The 14,531-nt window shown below is 46.5% G+C and overlaps 1 protein-coding gene across 5 annotated transcripts in view; it reads right to left on the reverse strand.

The window, feature by feature from the left end:
• SNX29 (sorting nexin 29) overlaps positions 1 to 14,531 on the reverse strand; it is a 205,153-nt gene that overhangs the window by 160,643 nt on the left and 29,979 nt on the right. For all 5 annotated transcript variants that reach the window (XM_028705264.2, XM_028705266.2, XM_077918489.1 and 2 more), the window contains 2 exons: positions 9,372 to 9,435; positions 6,879 to 7,007 (listed from right to left, as the gene is read on the reverse strand). In XM_028705264.2, the coding sequence (XP_028561097.2) occupies positions 6,879 to 7,007; positions 9,372 to 9,435 (193 nt within the window). The remainder of the gene's footprint in view (positions 1 to 6,878; positions 7,008 to 9,371; positions 9,436 to 14,531) is intronic.

The following is a 14,531-nucleotide window of genomic DNA, read 5'->3' on the forward strand; positions in this document are numbered from 1 at the left end:
AAACGCCGTTTACCTTCCCGCTAGTAAGCGGTCCCTATTTATCTACTTGCACCCGAAGGTGCTTTCGAACTGCTAGGTTGGCAGGCGCTGGGACCGAGCAACGGGAGCGCACCCCGCCGCGGGAATTCGAACCGCCGACCTTTCGATCAGCAAGCCCTAGGCGCTGAGGGTTTTACCCACAGCGCCACCCGCGTCCCATAAATTTGCATTAGGATAAAGAAATTGCTGCTGCACTAATTTCAGTGTTTCTAGGGACTTCTCCTGCATGTGAAGACAGGCTCTGGCAGATGGAGTGGATGAGACCACTAGTGGGTCCCATGGCAAAGAAGGCAAATTCTGCACATGCTGTAGAGGAAAGTGAGAGGCAGGTGGGGCTTGTCAACCTGGGAAGGTTGCCCATCTAGGAAAAGGAAAACTCTGATCCTCAATGTCCACTGCCTTGTGGGATATCTTCAGGAGGAGAAAAGGCTAAAGAGTAAGCCCTACACAAATCCAGAGTGCAGTCCCTAAGGCAGTTGGATGGCGCCATGCATGCCTCTTTCCACCAACTCCTGCAGCCAAGCTGGTCCCAAACCTATTGCTCTGCTTTCCTTTGGACCACATCAGTGAGGCTGAGAGAGCGGTCTTGTCTTCTGTGCAGCTCAGAACACACTGCCCAGACTTGCACCCTGGGAAGGTCACTGCAGTGCTGTCAAAGCAGCGGTCTGACTTCACCCTTGGAGGCGCACTCCATTGTCTCTCAAGACAGATGGATGCCAACAACAGCAATTCTGGACACAGCTGGATACAGTGCTTTGTCGTTTTAAAATTACTTTGCACCTATCCTGCTTTGAATTCATTAGATACATTTCATCTTGGGTTTTTTTCACGTATTGGAAACTCTCTGGCAATATTTCAAGATGTCAATTACAGGTCTTCCCATGCTAATATAAAAACAATGGGTTGCAGCTATCAATAGCCATGCTCAGAGTAAACCTACTGAAATTAGTAAACATGCCTAACTTAGGTACATTAATTTCAGTGGGTCTACTCCAAGAAAAACTTGATTGGTTACAATCTTACATAAAATGTCCTGTTTCTACATTTGGGAGGGAGTGGAGCTCAAGGATGAAATTCATGCTTTACAAGTGTCGGAATTCATGTTATGTAATTTAGCTGCTATTCAGCTAACCCTAAGTAAATTATTTAGCATCCTAAATGCTTAATGAAATGTTTTAATAAATTTCAGGCACTTGCATTTTACTGCCAGGTTTGGAAAGGAAACTTTTGCACACACTACGTTTTTCAGATGTTTGCTCAGTGGAACATGTTATTTCTGTATGCCACCCTGGAAACAAATTTGCTCTCTCTGTAATGCGGAAGGGAGGGAACAAGACTTCTGACAAATCAAAGTTCAACCATGAATGAAGCTTTTAATCGAAATGGATTTGAAGTAGCATAGGTGCAAAGTTATAAAAGGCTAAAGAACTCCAAGCCAGTTAAGATATTAATATTCCTCCTCTGGTAAACTATGGTTTATCAACCTGTGAGGAGTATCATGGCCACTCCCAGGTCCTTCCCCTCTTAGACCACTGGTTTGGTGAAAACTTGAGTTCCACATCACACCCAAAACAAGGATCTCTAGCTTACTTTCAGTTCACTAGCCATGAACCTGAACCATGGTTTTATTTGTCTCAGTTCTTCCTAACCCAGACTTCCCCATTTCAGGTACAGTGGAACCTTGGTTGTCGAATGCTTCGGAAGTCGAACATTTCGGCTTTTCGAACGCCGACAACCCAGAAGTGAATGCTTTTGTTTCTGAAGGCGCTTCGAAAGTCTAATGGCTTCCGAGGTACATTTCTCCATTTTTTCAATGGATTTTGCCGACCAGCAATTGCGCCTCGGTTGTTGAATGTTTCGGAAGTCGAATGGTCTTCCAGAACGGGTTATGCTCGACAACCGAGGTTCCACTGTAGTGTAAACAAGCCAGGATCACTGCACCATAGCACAGCTCTGCCAGAGTTTATTCTCTCTCTTCCCTTTCCCTTCTTGACTCCTTTCCCTTCTATTTTCTTCCTTCCTTCCTTTCTTCCTTTTTTGCTCTTGGCTTTGATGACTAATCTTCTTAATGGCATCCTGAATTGACATGCTGCTATATATTGTGCTCTTATTGTTAATACTTTTACTGTACTTGGAATCATAGAATTGTAGAGTTGGGAGGAAAACCAAGGTTCATCTAGTCCAACCCACTGCAATGCAATTAGCAACGCTAATGACTCCGTGACAGGTGGATCCAACCTTTATTTATCCAATGAAGGAGAGTCCACCACACTCTGCTCCACTGTCAAATAGCTCTTACTGTCAGAAAGTTATTTTTAATGTTTAGTCAGAATCTCTCTCATACACACACACAAAATTTCTGGTGATTTTACAGAAGGCGAACTAAATTTTATAGATACCAAAACATGAACAAAACCATCACACAAAATGTAGAAACTGATAACACAGCCTGAAGGCAACACACTGAGGATATATTCACCAAGGAGCATTCATCAAGATTAATCAGGGTAGAGCAGCAGCCCCTGTACGACTAGAACCTAAAGGTTCCTCTATGGTAGCATCTGTCTCCAGGGATGGGAATCTCACAAGCCACCTCCTTGGTTCCTCTGCTCAGAACATAAGAAGTTCCATAGCCAACAGCTGCCAGCAAGCCTCTTCTCTGGAAATTTGTTTTAATTCTGTTCCGAAAGCAATTTAAGCCATCACCATCTCTTTGGCAAATAATTTAGATAGGGAGACTATGATATTGCACTTACTTGCCTCACAGAATTGCTGCCCTGGTGAAAGCTCAAAGGAAAAGGACACACACAGAGAGAGAGAGAGAGATCTTATGATTGGCTGTCAAATAAAATTGCACGGTTCTTGAGGATAAATGGTTGATTCCAGCCCCATTCCGCGTACTTCCAAATGATAACTTATGAGATTTGATTTTAATAAAAAAAAGAAAAAAGATAAGACAAGACAAACACAGCAGCAAGAGCTTGGGAAAGTTGTGCTTCTATTTTGCCAAACATGGCATGATTATGAATGCCCTTTCATTTGGAAGATTTCAGACACCTCGAATGCAAATTCAAAACCAGTTTTGGCCAACTAATATGTAGAGTTACTCGGGCAAATCCACTCTGCTTAGTCTACCGCCGAAAGAAGAGCTGAGCAAAAGGCACGTTCAGAGCTTCAGCTTTTCATACCAAGAATCTAAGCTTAGTCAGTAGCTAATTTTTGCTACTTTCCATTGCCATCCACTCCGTTTCCTAGAGAGACAAGCCGGGAAGCTGAACAGTCTTAGTTGAAGGATTTATGAAGTCTACTACAGGGTACTGACAGCGTCACCACAGTCCTGTCAGGAGTTCAGCCTACACTCGAGTAGACCCCGGCAGAGACACATGCCCGACTGGCATGTTCCCTCCCTCCTGGTCAATCATTCGGGAGCTTCAAAAGCTTTCTTCAGCCCGAACATCACAGCGACCGATGCCAACAGACATTGGCACACTTAGGGATCCGCAGAGTCTTCGCAGCTTGCGTAACAGACCTCAGCAACTCAGCATTTTGGCTAATCTACTTTATTTACATATAAACACACACAGAGCACTGCAACATGGCTCCCTCTCTCTATAGCATCAGACAGCAAAAAAGAGAAAGAACAAAGGACAATAGTCCCACTTCACGGAACACAGTAACACAAACAACCTGTCTTCGTCACTTCCCACTCTGTGGAGTCAAAACATATACCGTCATGTGAAAGACAACAATCCCATGACTGCAATCATGGAGCAGGAATTCTAACAAGTCCATGCTAGCTGTCCAAAGAGTAACCACATCCCCAGAACAGGCACTCTTCTCAGCTGAACATAGGAAGATGCCTTATACCAAGTCAATCCACTGGCCCATTGAGCCCACGGTGGGGAACCTCTGTCCCATGGGGCAATCCTGGTTCTCTGGGGGTCCCAGCTGGCCCAAAGAATGACACCCACCCGTCCATCAGTTGTTGCCACTGGGTGACATCAGTTGGTGAGCAGAGGGTTCAATCCTGCAGGATGATGCTTTGCCAATGCGTTCCCTGCAGGAAACACGCTGGCGGAGCAGAAGCCGACCCCTACATGGGCAGCTCAACTCTGAGAGGTGAGTGGGACTGCCCACCTATCAGTCACCTGACATCATAATGACATCAGATGATTGGCAGAGGCATGGCCCCACCCACCTGGGAAAGCTGGCTTGCAGGGGTGGGAGAAGGTAAAGATCTGGCCCACCAGACTAATTTGGCTCCTCTACCCCAATGAAGTTTTTTGTTTGCAGGTGTTGCTTGGATTCACATTGCACCTACAAATGGACTTCAAAAGGGGGTTCATAGAACCACTGATCAGCTGATCAGTACTTATAGCGAGCTCCTTTGAAGGTGTGTGCACCCAGCAACGATCAGCTGATTGGTGCTGAGAACAGCCCGCTTTGAAGTTGTCACCTGACATCACAATCCCTACTTAAGTGCTTCAACAGATGACACACAGGACTGTTGACTCAGCTTGGAATTAGGACAGAAAGACTGTTCCAGGGGGGTGGAGAGACCCATAATTTCAACCTAAAGGACTCTCTTGTTTATATGCTACAACAGCCGATATTCAAGATACTTTTGAGAAGTGTGGTGCTCGAGTCTCTCTTTGTTATTCGAAATTTTGCAGCTAAGGCTTAGATATATTTGTTGCTGCATTGAGGCTGACAGCTGACCTATTTGTATTAACACTGAGCGATACCGCAAACTTTCTGAGAAATGTTAAAACACGCCTGTGTTCCGCAATCAACCTAGGAAGACTCCAGTAGAAATGACTACAGATGGAGTTACTACCGCATGTATCAATCAGCAAAAGGTGAACGGTGACAGGTTATTGGAACCAATTTCAAAACCGAAAACAGCAGAGTTGCATTATGGAGCACTGGAGCATCAACAAGACAACAACACCAAGCAGAAAAAGAAAAAGAAAAACACAGGAAACCGGTTTAACAAAATCTATTGAGTTGCTTACTCATCATTCAAACATACTCCATCATCCCTAAATAGCACAAAACTCAGTGTTGTTAAGAAAATCTATTCACTCTTTTTTAAAAAGGAAAAAAGAAAAGAAAGAAAGAGATTGGAATAACATATTGGGAAAGAGTTTGCAAGACACAGAGCTTACTAATTGGGTTGACCTATTCCAGGAGAGAGAGAAAAATGCACATGCTGGACTAGAACCTTGGGAAGCAGGGTTCAAATCCTCAATTCAGCCATAAAACTCACTCTTGGGCCACTTTCAGTCTAAACTACCTCACAGGGTTGAGGATAAAAATGGGGAGAAGGAGAACCACGTACCACACCCTAGAGCTTCTTGATGGAAAGGTGGGATACAGACACAGCAGTAAACAAATTAAAGTGCAACAAGCTAACAAGAGATATCAGATTCCTTTTGTGGAGTTTCTATTTCCAGTACCCAAGACAACATTTGATCCCTGCACCCAGATGCAAGGTCCCTAGAGGAAGGGGACATCGACAGTGATAGGGTTGGTTGCAGCTCCCTTTGCAAAAAGCATCCTTCATTGGGTGCTGTCACACCTGTGTACAGCACTCAAAATTGGAACTCTGAAATAAAGGCAAAGGCTGGGCTCTGAAGGATAGAACATTGGTCTTCAACCAGTGGGTTGCAGCAAGCTCCTGCAGCCAATGGGAAGCTGCACATGCCTCCTCCACACCAGAAGAAGTGCCAGAAAGAGCGTTTGCGCGCACGCACTCCGGCCCACCGTGGCGTCTGTGGGACCGTGAACCGGCCCAAGCCACAAAAACTTTGCCGTTCTAGGTTAAGCAAACCAAGTTGGTAGCTTCTGGGTGGTCCTTAGATCTCAACCCTCCACCCCAGTGGTCTTCAGCTGGTCTAGACCCAAGTCCCACCTCCCGATTCCTGAGCTGCAACATGGGACTCGCTATCATATTTTCACTTTGGATTTATACTTAACAGTGCTAATGATGCACTTCGTTTAATCCCAAAACGACAATCTGCAGAGAAATGTACGTGGTGTAACCCCAGCGTTACTCCTGAATGAAAACTAGTCCTGCAGTGAGGCATGAGAAAGGCATGAGCACCTGATTGGCTAGAAATATGTATCTTATTTTTTAAAAAAATGGTGCGTTCTTTTCTCCCGCCACATCACCACACTTGTGGAAATGGATACAAATGAGCATCTAATCACAAGAATGTGCCCTAGTTCAAACTCACATGAGGTGCTCCTTTGGTCTGGTCAGCTTCAGCTGGAATCTCATATGGTGGCAACAGCTTTGCTGCACGTACAAACACCACGTACATTTCTCTGCAGATTGTCAGGTTAAGTACTTACTTTGTTCCGGAGGTCCGTTCTTAACCTGAAACTGTTCTTATCCTGAAGCACCACTTTAGCTAATGGGGCCTCCTGCTGCCGCCGCGCCGCCGGAACATGATTTCTGTTCTTATCCTGAAGCAAAGTTCTTAACCTGAAGCACTATTTCTGGGTTAGCAGAGTCTGTAACCTGAAGCGTCTGTAACCCGAAGCGTCTGTAACCCGAGGTAGTGGGCATTTGGGGGGTTTGTCCCCCCCCCCCCCACAACAGGGATTAAAGCTTTTCATTTCAACGTATTCATGATACAAATCACCTTGCATAATAAAGGAAGATAATTGGCAGTTTGCTCATACACAGTCACTTCCCAGCCACAGGTTGGTAGCCTGAGTGTTCTCCAGACAGGTCTTGGGTGGAGGAGCATCTCCAAGGAAAGGCAAGCTTCCCTAGCCCCCGGCTACCTTCCACCAGACCCAGGGAAGCCACATCGCCCACACTTCCCTACCTTGCTAAGGCCTGGATCTTCACGGTGTAGCGCTCTTCCTGCTCGGAAACTTTCTTCTTCAGGTTGTCGACTTCTTGCCGAAGCCCCGCGGAATGCTCCATCTCTCCGTCGAGGAGGTTCCGCAAGGAACTGAGGGGGGAAAGGGCACAGTGTTATGGACACAGCACCGTCCATCATGGCATCACACTTGTCAAGGCAGGCCTGTTTCAATATTCATTCATTCATTAAACTTATTCGTCGCTCGTCGCCTGAAGGTCTCCAAGTGACTTACAGAAGAAGAGAAATACAATACATTATACCCTAGGGCAGGGGTCTGCAACCCGCGGCTCCGGAGCCGCATGTGGCTCTTTTACACCTTTGCCGCGGCTCCGGAGCAGATACTAGCGAGAGGAGGAGGCGCATTGTGTGCCCCGACACTCCCCACTGTGGCAGGCGCTGTACTGGCTGTGACGTCGCATGGGGGCGGTGCATGCGTTAGTCACGCACCGTCCCGACGTCACCTTCCCGGTTTTGCGGTTCCCAGTTGTTGTTTTCTTCGGAAACGGGTCCAAGTGGCTCTTTTTGTCTTAAAGGTTGCAGACCCCTGCCCTAGGGGGAAATGGTGGGGGAAATTACACAATACATTAGTATTTCATAGAACATAATAACATCCATGGGGTGGGGTGGGGGGGACATACTAGCTGTATAAGGTAAAGGGACCCCTGACCATTAGGTCCAGTCGTGGCCAACTCTGGGGTTGCAGCGCTCATCTCGCTTTATTGGCCGAGGGAGACGGCGTACAGCTTCCGGGTCATGTGGCCAGCATGACTAAGCCGCTTCTGGCAAACCAGAGCAGTGTACGGAAACGCCGTTTACCTTCCCGCCAGAGCGGTACCTATTTATCTACTTGCACTTTGACATGTTTTCAAACTGCTAGGTTGGCAGGAGCAGGAACCAAACGACGTGAGCTCACCCCGTCATGGGGATTCGAACCGCCGACCTTCTGATCAGCAAGCCCTAGGCTCTGTGGTTTAACCCACAGTGCCACCCTCAAATAATAAACAAAGCAATACTCTGGCCCACTAACTAGCAAATAAACAAAACCTCATCCTAGTCCTAATCCAAATATCATTCATATCAAACCAACAATTCCCCCCCCTTAAGCTCCCCACACAGAAGTCTGGTGTGAAGGCCAGCTGTTACAAATCAATGGTGTGTAAGTACAGGGTCCTTCAGGGATGATCCAGAGGTCTCCTCTCCCTTCAAGAGGAAGCCGTAGCAAAGCAGGAAGATGGTAACACAAATTTCACCTGCTTTGCAGTTGACCTGGCTGCTGCTCCTCTCCTGCTTCTGGGGGTGTGTGGGTGTGCCTGCCTGCCTGAGAATTTATCTTCCCCTTTGATGTTACAAATTAGCGGCCCAGTTTCCTCCAGGAATGGTCCATCACCCCTCCAGGGACAGAAGCCTGTGGCCCTCTGGGTACTGTGGGACTCCCACTCCCATCATTCTTGACTACCGGCCATATTTGGCTGGAGCTGATAGGAGTTGCAGTTCCACAAGAACATCTAGAGCAGGCATCCCCAAACTCAGCCCTCCAGATGTTTGGGACTACAACTCCCATCATCCCTGACCACTGGTCCTGTTAGCTAGGGATGATGGGAGTTGTAGTACCAAAAACATCTGGAGAGCCAAGTTTGGGGGTGCCTGATCTGGAGGGCCACAGGTTTCCCAACACTTCTGCCATAAAGGGAAGAGAGCTCTCATGTGTGCTGCACGTATCTTTGGCTTGCCACAACTAGGCATGTATAATTTCCCTACAATTCAGAGCCCTTCATTCACCTACAGCATCTCGAGCATCTGCATATAACAATGGGTTGTGACTCGGGAGGCAACGTCTCGATGAATCTATTCAAAAGGTGTCATCGTACAGGAGGGAATGCCTCTACTGGGATGGTGCTGTCTGCAGCACATGCATGCGCTATCTAAAAACATAAAAAGGTGGGCTCCTCCAGAATTACTGTTTTATTCATATGCAAATGAACGGCGCTTGAAACAGATTATTAGGAAACATCAAATGGTATGAACGTTCAGCAACGATTATTCAAGATGCGTACCTCTAGTGATGACTCATTTCACATTTCCCCCACCATCCCTTACTGCTTATTGGTCTAGCAGGGAGGGACACAAGGACCACGATATGTGTTTACTCCAGGGCCAGTGTAAAGGGACCCCAAACCTGTACAGGTGTGTATCACTCAGGGTTCCTGGTCACCGGAGGAGCCCTTCCACACCACTAAGTGCACAGGGCTCCCTTCACGCTGGCACCAAACACAGGACCAATATGTGCGCTAGCATGGAGGCAAAATTAGTGGGCTACAAAGGCAGAAGTCTGGTGGGGCAGCATCTTCTTGACCCCGTCACATGCAAATGCAATCCAGGAAAACGCCTCCCGCCCTAATGCTGTAGATATAGCATCTTAGCATGAGGTTGACCAAGGCACTGCGCTCTGGTTACCTGCTCTGCTCTTCCAGTTCATGCTTCCTATTCATCATGGCCACAATGGCTTGCCGAAGTTCAGCTGCGGAAGAAAAAAGGAGGCAGGGAGAGAAATGGAATATATCGCTCCAGTTACGTGTCTAACACAACAAAAGCTCTGAAATTCATACCTGTTACCAATGTGGTGATTTGCCTGGTGGTGGTGTTTTTAATGTATTGTAAAATTTAGAACAGAGGTGGAGAATCTGAGGCCCAGGGGTCAAATGCAGCCTTCCAAATCTCTTTGTCTGACTTTCTAAGACTCTCCCTCACCCCTGACACTCCCTCCGAGACTATGGTTACTAGATGTCCCCGTTTCCCGGGGACAGTCCCCGGATTTACAAATCTGTCCCCAGACAAAATCCATCCCCGAAATGTCCCCGGATTTCATTTAACGCCCCCGGATTTATATTTTAAATGTTGTAGATTTATTGGTTCAACGGCAGAAAACACATCATATGGGGACTTCCGGCAAGGCAAAATGGCGGGCGCCACAGCAGCGAGCAGCTCCTGAAGCCAGCCAGAGCCAACTGCACTACCAGGCTGGCTCCGGGCTGCTGAGACTGCTGCTGCCACTGCCGAGGGGGAACTGGGGATGTCCGGCACGTCAACTGGGGGAACCGCTGACCCCCCCCAATGACCCAAATCAGCCTCCTGGCCAACTGCCCAGCGGTGCTCCAGGGCCTGTAAAAACCCCGGAGCTGACGCAGGTAGGAGGAGGAAAGGAGAAGGAAAAGGAAAAGGAAGAGAAAGAGGTAGGAGAAAAAAGAGGAGAGCCCCGACCTTGCCGCGCTGCTGAAGCCACTACCGCCGCTGAGGAAGAGAGGTAGGATAGAAACCGGGAGGGCAAGGATACGTGGCCGAGCCCAGACCTGACCCAACCCAAGCCTACTCCATGGCAGATAGCACTCCAAGAGATCGGGCCGGGGCCCAGAGGAAGGCCGTGTGACAGAGGAGACCCAGAAGAGAAGATATTACTTCTTTTTTTAAAAAAATAACTTTTTTCTCTTTTTTTAAAAAAAGTGTCCCCAGATTCTTTGGGGGAAAATCCGGTAACCTTATCCTAGACTGCTTTTGTCTGCCTGGAATGACTCCTTAAACCCTGACCATGACTCTCGGTTGCCTGAAGGTCAAAGAGAGTTGTGCAAGTGTACAAAGGTGCCCACTGTACGCAGGTAAATTTTGCATTATTGCTCTGCCCCCTTTTGCCTCTGGCCCCTGCCACCAATGGCATGTGGCTCGCAGAAGATTGCCCAAGAAGGGGCTGAAAAAGCTTTAGATGAATACCTAAACCACAAGCACCCTGCCTGCCTGCCTGCCTGCCTGCCTGCCTGCCTGCCTGCAAGCTTTTGGAATCAAGAGAGAGGCTAAATAATTTCCTCCACAGATATCTGATGTCCGCGACATTTGTGTTATGACTCCCAATAAGCAACCAGGCCATGGTGGAAAATACGGACTGTCCGAAAGCGCCACTGAGTCTTGGAACATTTTGCTTCCAAATGGCTTTGTCTGACAGATTTATCAGTAGGAGCAGGAATACAAACAGAACTCAGAAGAACGTGTGCTCAGGAAGAGACACGCTTTAGTACAGATGTACCCCTTCTCCAAGGCACGTTATTAATTTAAAAAACTCTCGGTGGCTAGTCAAGGATTAGATAAGGATAGTTCACAATCACCTCTTGAGAAGGAGCTGTAAAGTGAAGTCATCTGTCAGCATATATCCAGATATACTCTTGGCTAAGACCTTATTCTCAGATTGCTTCTGTAGCTCAATGCCAGAATATAAATTTGATTTCTCTGAGTGGTGGTGGTTTATTCCTTTTAATTTATAGATTAATCTTACACATTATAGGGAACAGAAACATAACAGCTTATGGGAAATAACATAGGAAAGCTTTAGACCTGCCCCAAGAACCTTGATAATGGGGACACAGCTCTTGTATACAGACATTTGAGGAATTTTTAATACTGGCTTCCTCTTGTTGTTGTTGTTGTTGTTGTTGTTGTTGTTGTTGTTGTTTAAAAAATGGCTTAGAATCTAAAAAAACAAAATGGGCTCTATCACCTAGTGACAGCCTCATCCTATGGCCATATTTACTGGGGAGGAGGAGTTGTTGTTCAATTGTATATACATTACGCAATGGCAGAAGTAAAAAAACGAAAACAAAAAACCTACTCCTTGCTTCCTCACTGTTGATGAAAATGTTAGTAAAGTAAAGGTACCCCGACCCTTAGGTCCAGTCATGACCGACTCTGAGGTTGCGTGCTCATCTCGCTCTATAGTCCGAGGGAGCCAGCGTTTGTCTGCAGACAGCTTCTGGGTCATGTGACCAGCATGACTAAGCCACTTCTGGCGAACCAGAGCAGCACATGGAAACACCGTTTACCTTCCCGCCAGAGCGGTACCTATTTATCTACTTGCACTTTGACATGCTTTCGAACTGCTAGGTTGGCAGGAGCAGGGACCGAACAATGTGAGCTCACCCCCTCGCAGGGATTCGAACCGCCGACCTTCTGATCGGCAAGTCCTAGGCTCTGTGGTTTAACACACAGCGCCACCCGTGTCCCGATGAAAATGTTACTCCACAACAAACAAAGCAATCCTATGGCTCTTTGCTCAGAAGGAAATCCCACTGGTTTCAATGGGACTCACTTCCAGGCTTGTGCACAGGACTGCAACCTAAAGCGATACTTTTAGGACCGGTGTTTCGGGAAGATTGGTGGATTTAAGGCAAAGGGGGATAAGCTCAGTGGTAGAGACTCATCTGCCTTGCATGCAGAATTTCCCTGGTTTAGTCCCCAGTGGCATCTCTAGACTCCTGGCCCCCTGGAGAGCTGCTGCCAGTCAGTGTAGACCATGGCTAGGCAAACTAAGGCCCGGGGGCCAGATCTGGCCCAATCGCCTTCTAAATCCGGGCCGCAGACGGACCGGGAATCAGTGTATTTTTACATGAGTAGAATGTGTCCTTTTATTTAAAATGCATCACTGGGTTATTTGTGGGGCATAGGAATTCGTTCATATATTTTTTTTCCAAAATATAGTCCGGCCCCCCAGAAGGTCTGAGGGACAGTGGACCGGCCCCCTGCTGAAAAGGTTTGCTGACCCCGGTATAGACAATACAGTATGTTCCTAAGTGATCTGATGCAGATAAGACCAGGAGAGTCGCTACGCTTTTGAAGAGCGGAAGTTCTGTGAGATGCGTTAGCAAAGCACGTTGGACAAAAAAGGGGGGAAGAGGTGCTTCCAGACTTGGCAAGGAAAGAAACGAGGAGCAGAAAGTCCTCTTTCAACAAAACATAGGTTGCAGCCTTTAAAACATAACAAAGCGGTCTTACTTCTCCTCTTAGTTCCTCTATCCTTTTTGTATTTAGGTCTGCTTTTGCACTTGCTTCCTCGGCTAATTTTCGACTCTCTGTTGAAGTCTTTTCAATATTTCCTATCGCCTGTGTGTTTTGAGCAACTTGGTCTGTCAATTTATTAATTGCAGCTGTCACCTGATCAAATTTAGCCGCTTGTTCATCAGCTTTTTTATTTAAAGCTGCCAGTTGGTCCAATATTTCTTTAGAGATAGGGTCTAGCCCTCCTGCAGCCATATCTTCCAAAACTGGCTGTTTAGATTGTCCTTCTTGCAGACCCGTCACAATTGGGACTGATGACCTACGATGCTGCACAGGCAAAGTTAATTGCAATAGTTCAGCTTGTTTTGCTTTTTTGCCGGCCCTTGTTTTTCCTGCACCACTCATTCCACAGCTGTCTATGTTTCAAGGTCAAATTGTAAATCCCATGGGAAAGGCAATCCAAAAAGTAAATAACCAGACACACAAAAAAAATAAATTCCAAAACAACCAGCAGTTCTCAGAGACTTATAGTTCTACAATCCAGCAGGGGGAGCACCCCAGAAGTTAGAGAGGAAAGATGGAAATTTTCCTTTAAGTTCCCAAGTAAGATAAATCCAAAACAGAGGGGGGGAACCCTCTAAATTCCCTTTAAACTGCAGAGTATAGAAAATCCTTGCAAAGGTGCTTGCAACAGTTCCTTTCTTGTAACTTGCAGAATAGCCCACTGAAACTTTGTATCCCTATACAGAGTCACCACAGTCTGATGTTACTTTGTATCCAGCCAGCCCGAGAGCTGGGTCTAGTAATAGAAGGGTGGAAAGCCATACATTAAAACAAGATACTTTGCAAATGCATATATACATATACATAGCCACTGCCACTCAGTGTAGACAGTGCTGAGCCAGACCAAAGCTCTGATCAACAGCAGGCAGCTTAATATGCTCCAATGTATTTTACCATTATTCTATATTAATATATTTCAATTATTCCAATTTGTCACAGCATCTGGGTACATATTTGGGAAACTAGCAGAAAGTTGTGGATTCACAATATGGTAGTTGCTTGTGTTTACGCATGACTACCGCCTGCAAGCCTGCTTCTAATTATGGTTAGAAACTGTGGTTTGGCACTAACTACAGTTAGCAAAATCGCCAGCACAAAGATAACACAAACCACAGTTAGCTGCAAAACGGAAAGGGGCAGCTGGATGAAAAGGGAGAATCAAGCGAGCAAACGGGGCTAAGAGATCAGCCAGTGTTAATCTGCACTAAGTCACTGTGAAATATAGGAAACAGAGAGCGCCATGGCTAGAAATATCACTCCAAGGTGAAAAAATTCTAACTTTCAACAGGCTTTGACTGTTTTGTTTTATTGCTGAGGGTTTTGGTTGCAATTTTTAGATGCCTGATTTTTAGTTGGTTTATAGTGGTGTTTGTGCTGTTTCCCTTTTGATAGTGTGTGTTCTTTCTGGGTTTTCTTATGCAGCAAGTGCTCCGCAGGCAGAAAAGGAGGGCACAGCTTAGGTCACAAGCACACCCTACATTTAAAGCACTCTTATACCACTTTTAACAGTCATGGAGAATCTTGGGGGCTGTAGCTTTGTTCAGAATGCTGACCTCAAAGAACTACAATTCCCAGCACCCTTAAACTACAGTTCCCAGGATTCCCCATTACTCTTAAGAGAGCTTTACCTGAATGGTGTTGGTTGCGACCTCACTTACAGGAAGCCACGTGGCACCAGGTTAAAGTAGGTCTAGCTTTCATCGATCTAGGGACCCTCCTGATGTTTTGAACTCGCAA

Source organism: Podarcis muralis, chromosome 14 (genome assembly GCF_964188315.1).
Source record: "Podarcis muralis chromosome 14, rPodMur119.hap1.1, whole genome shotgun sequence".
Lineage (NCBI taxonomy): Eukaryota > Metazoa > Chordata > Lepidosauria > Squamata > Lacertidae > Podarcis > Podarcis muralis.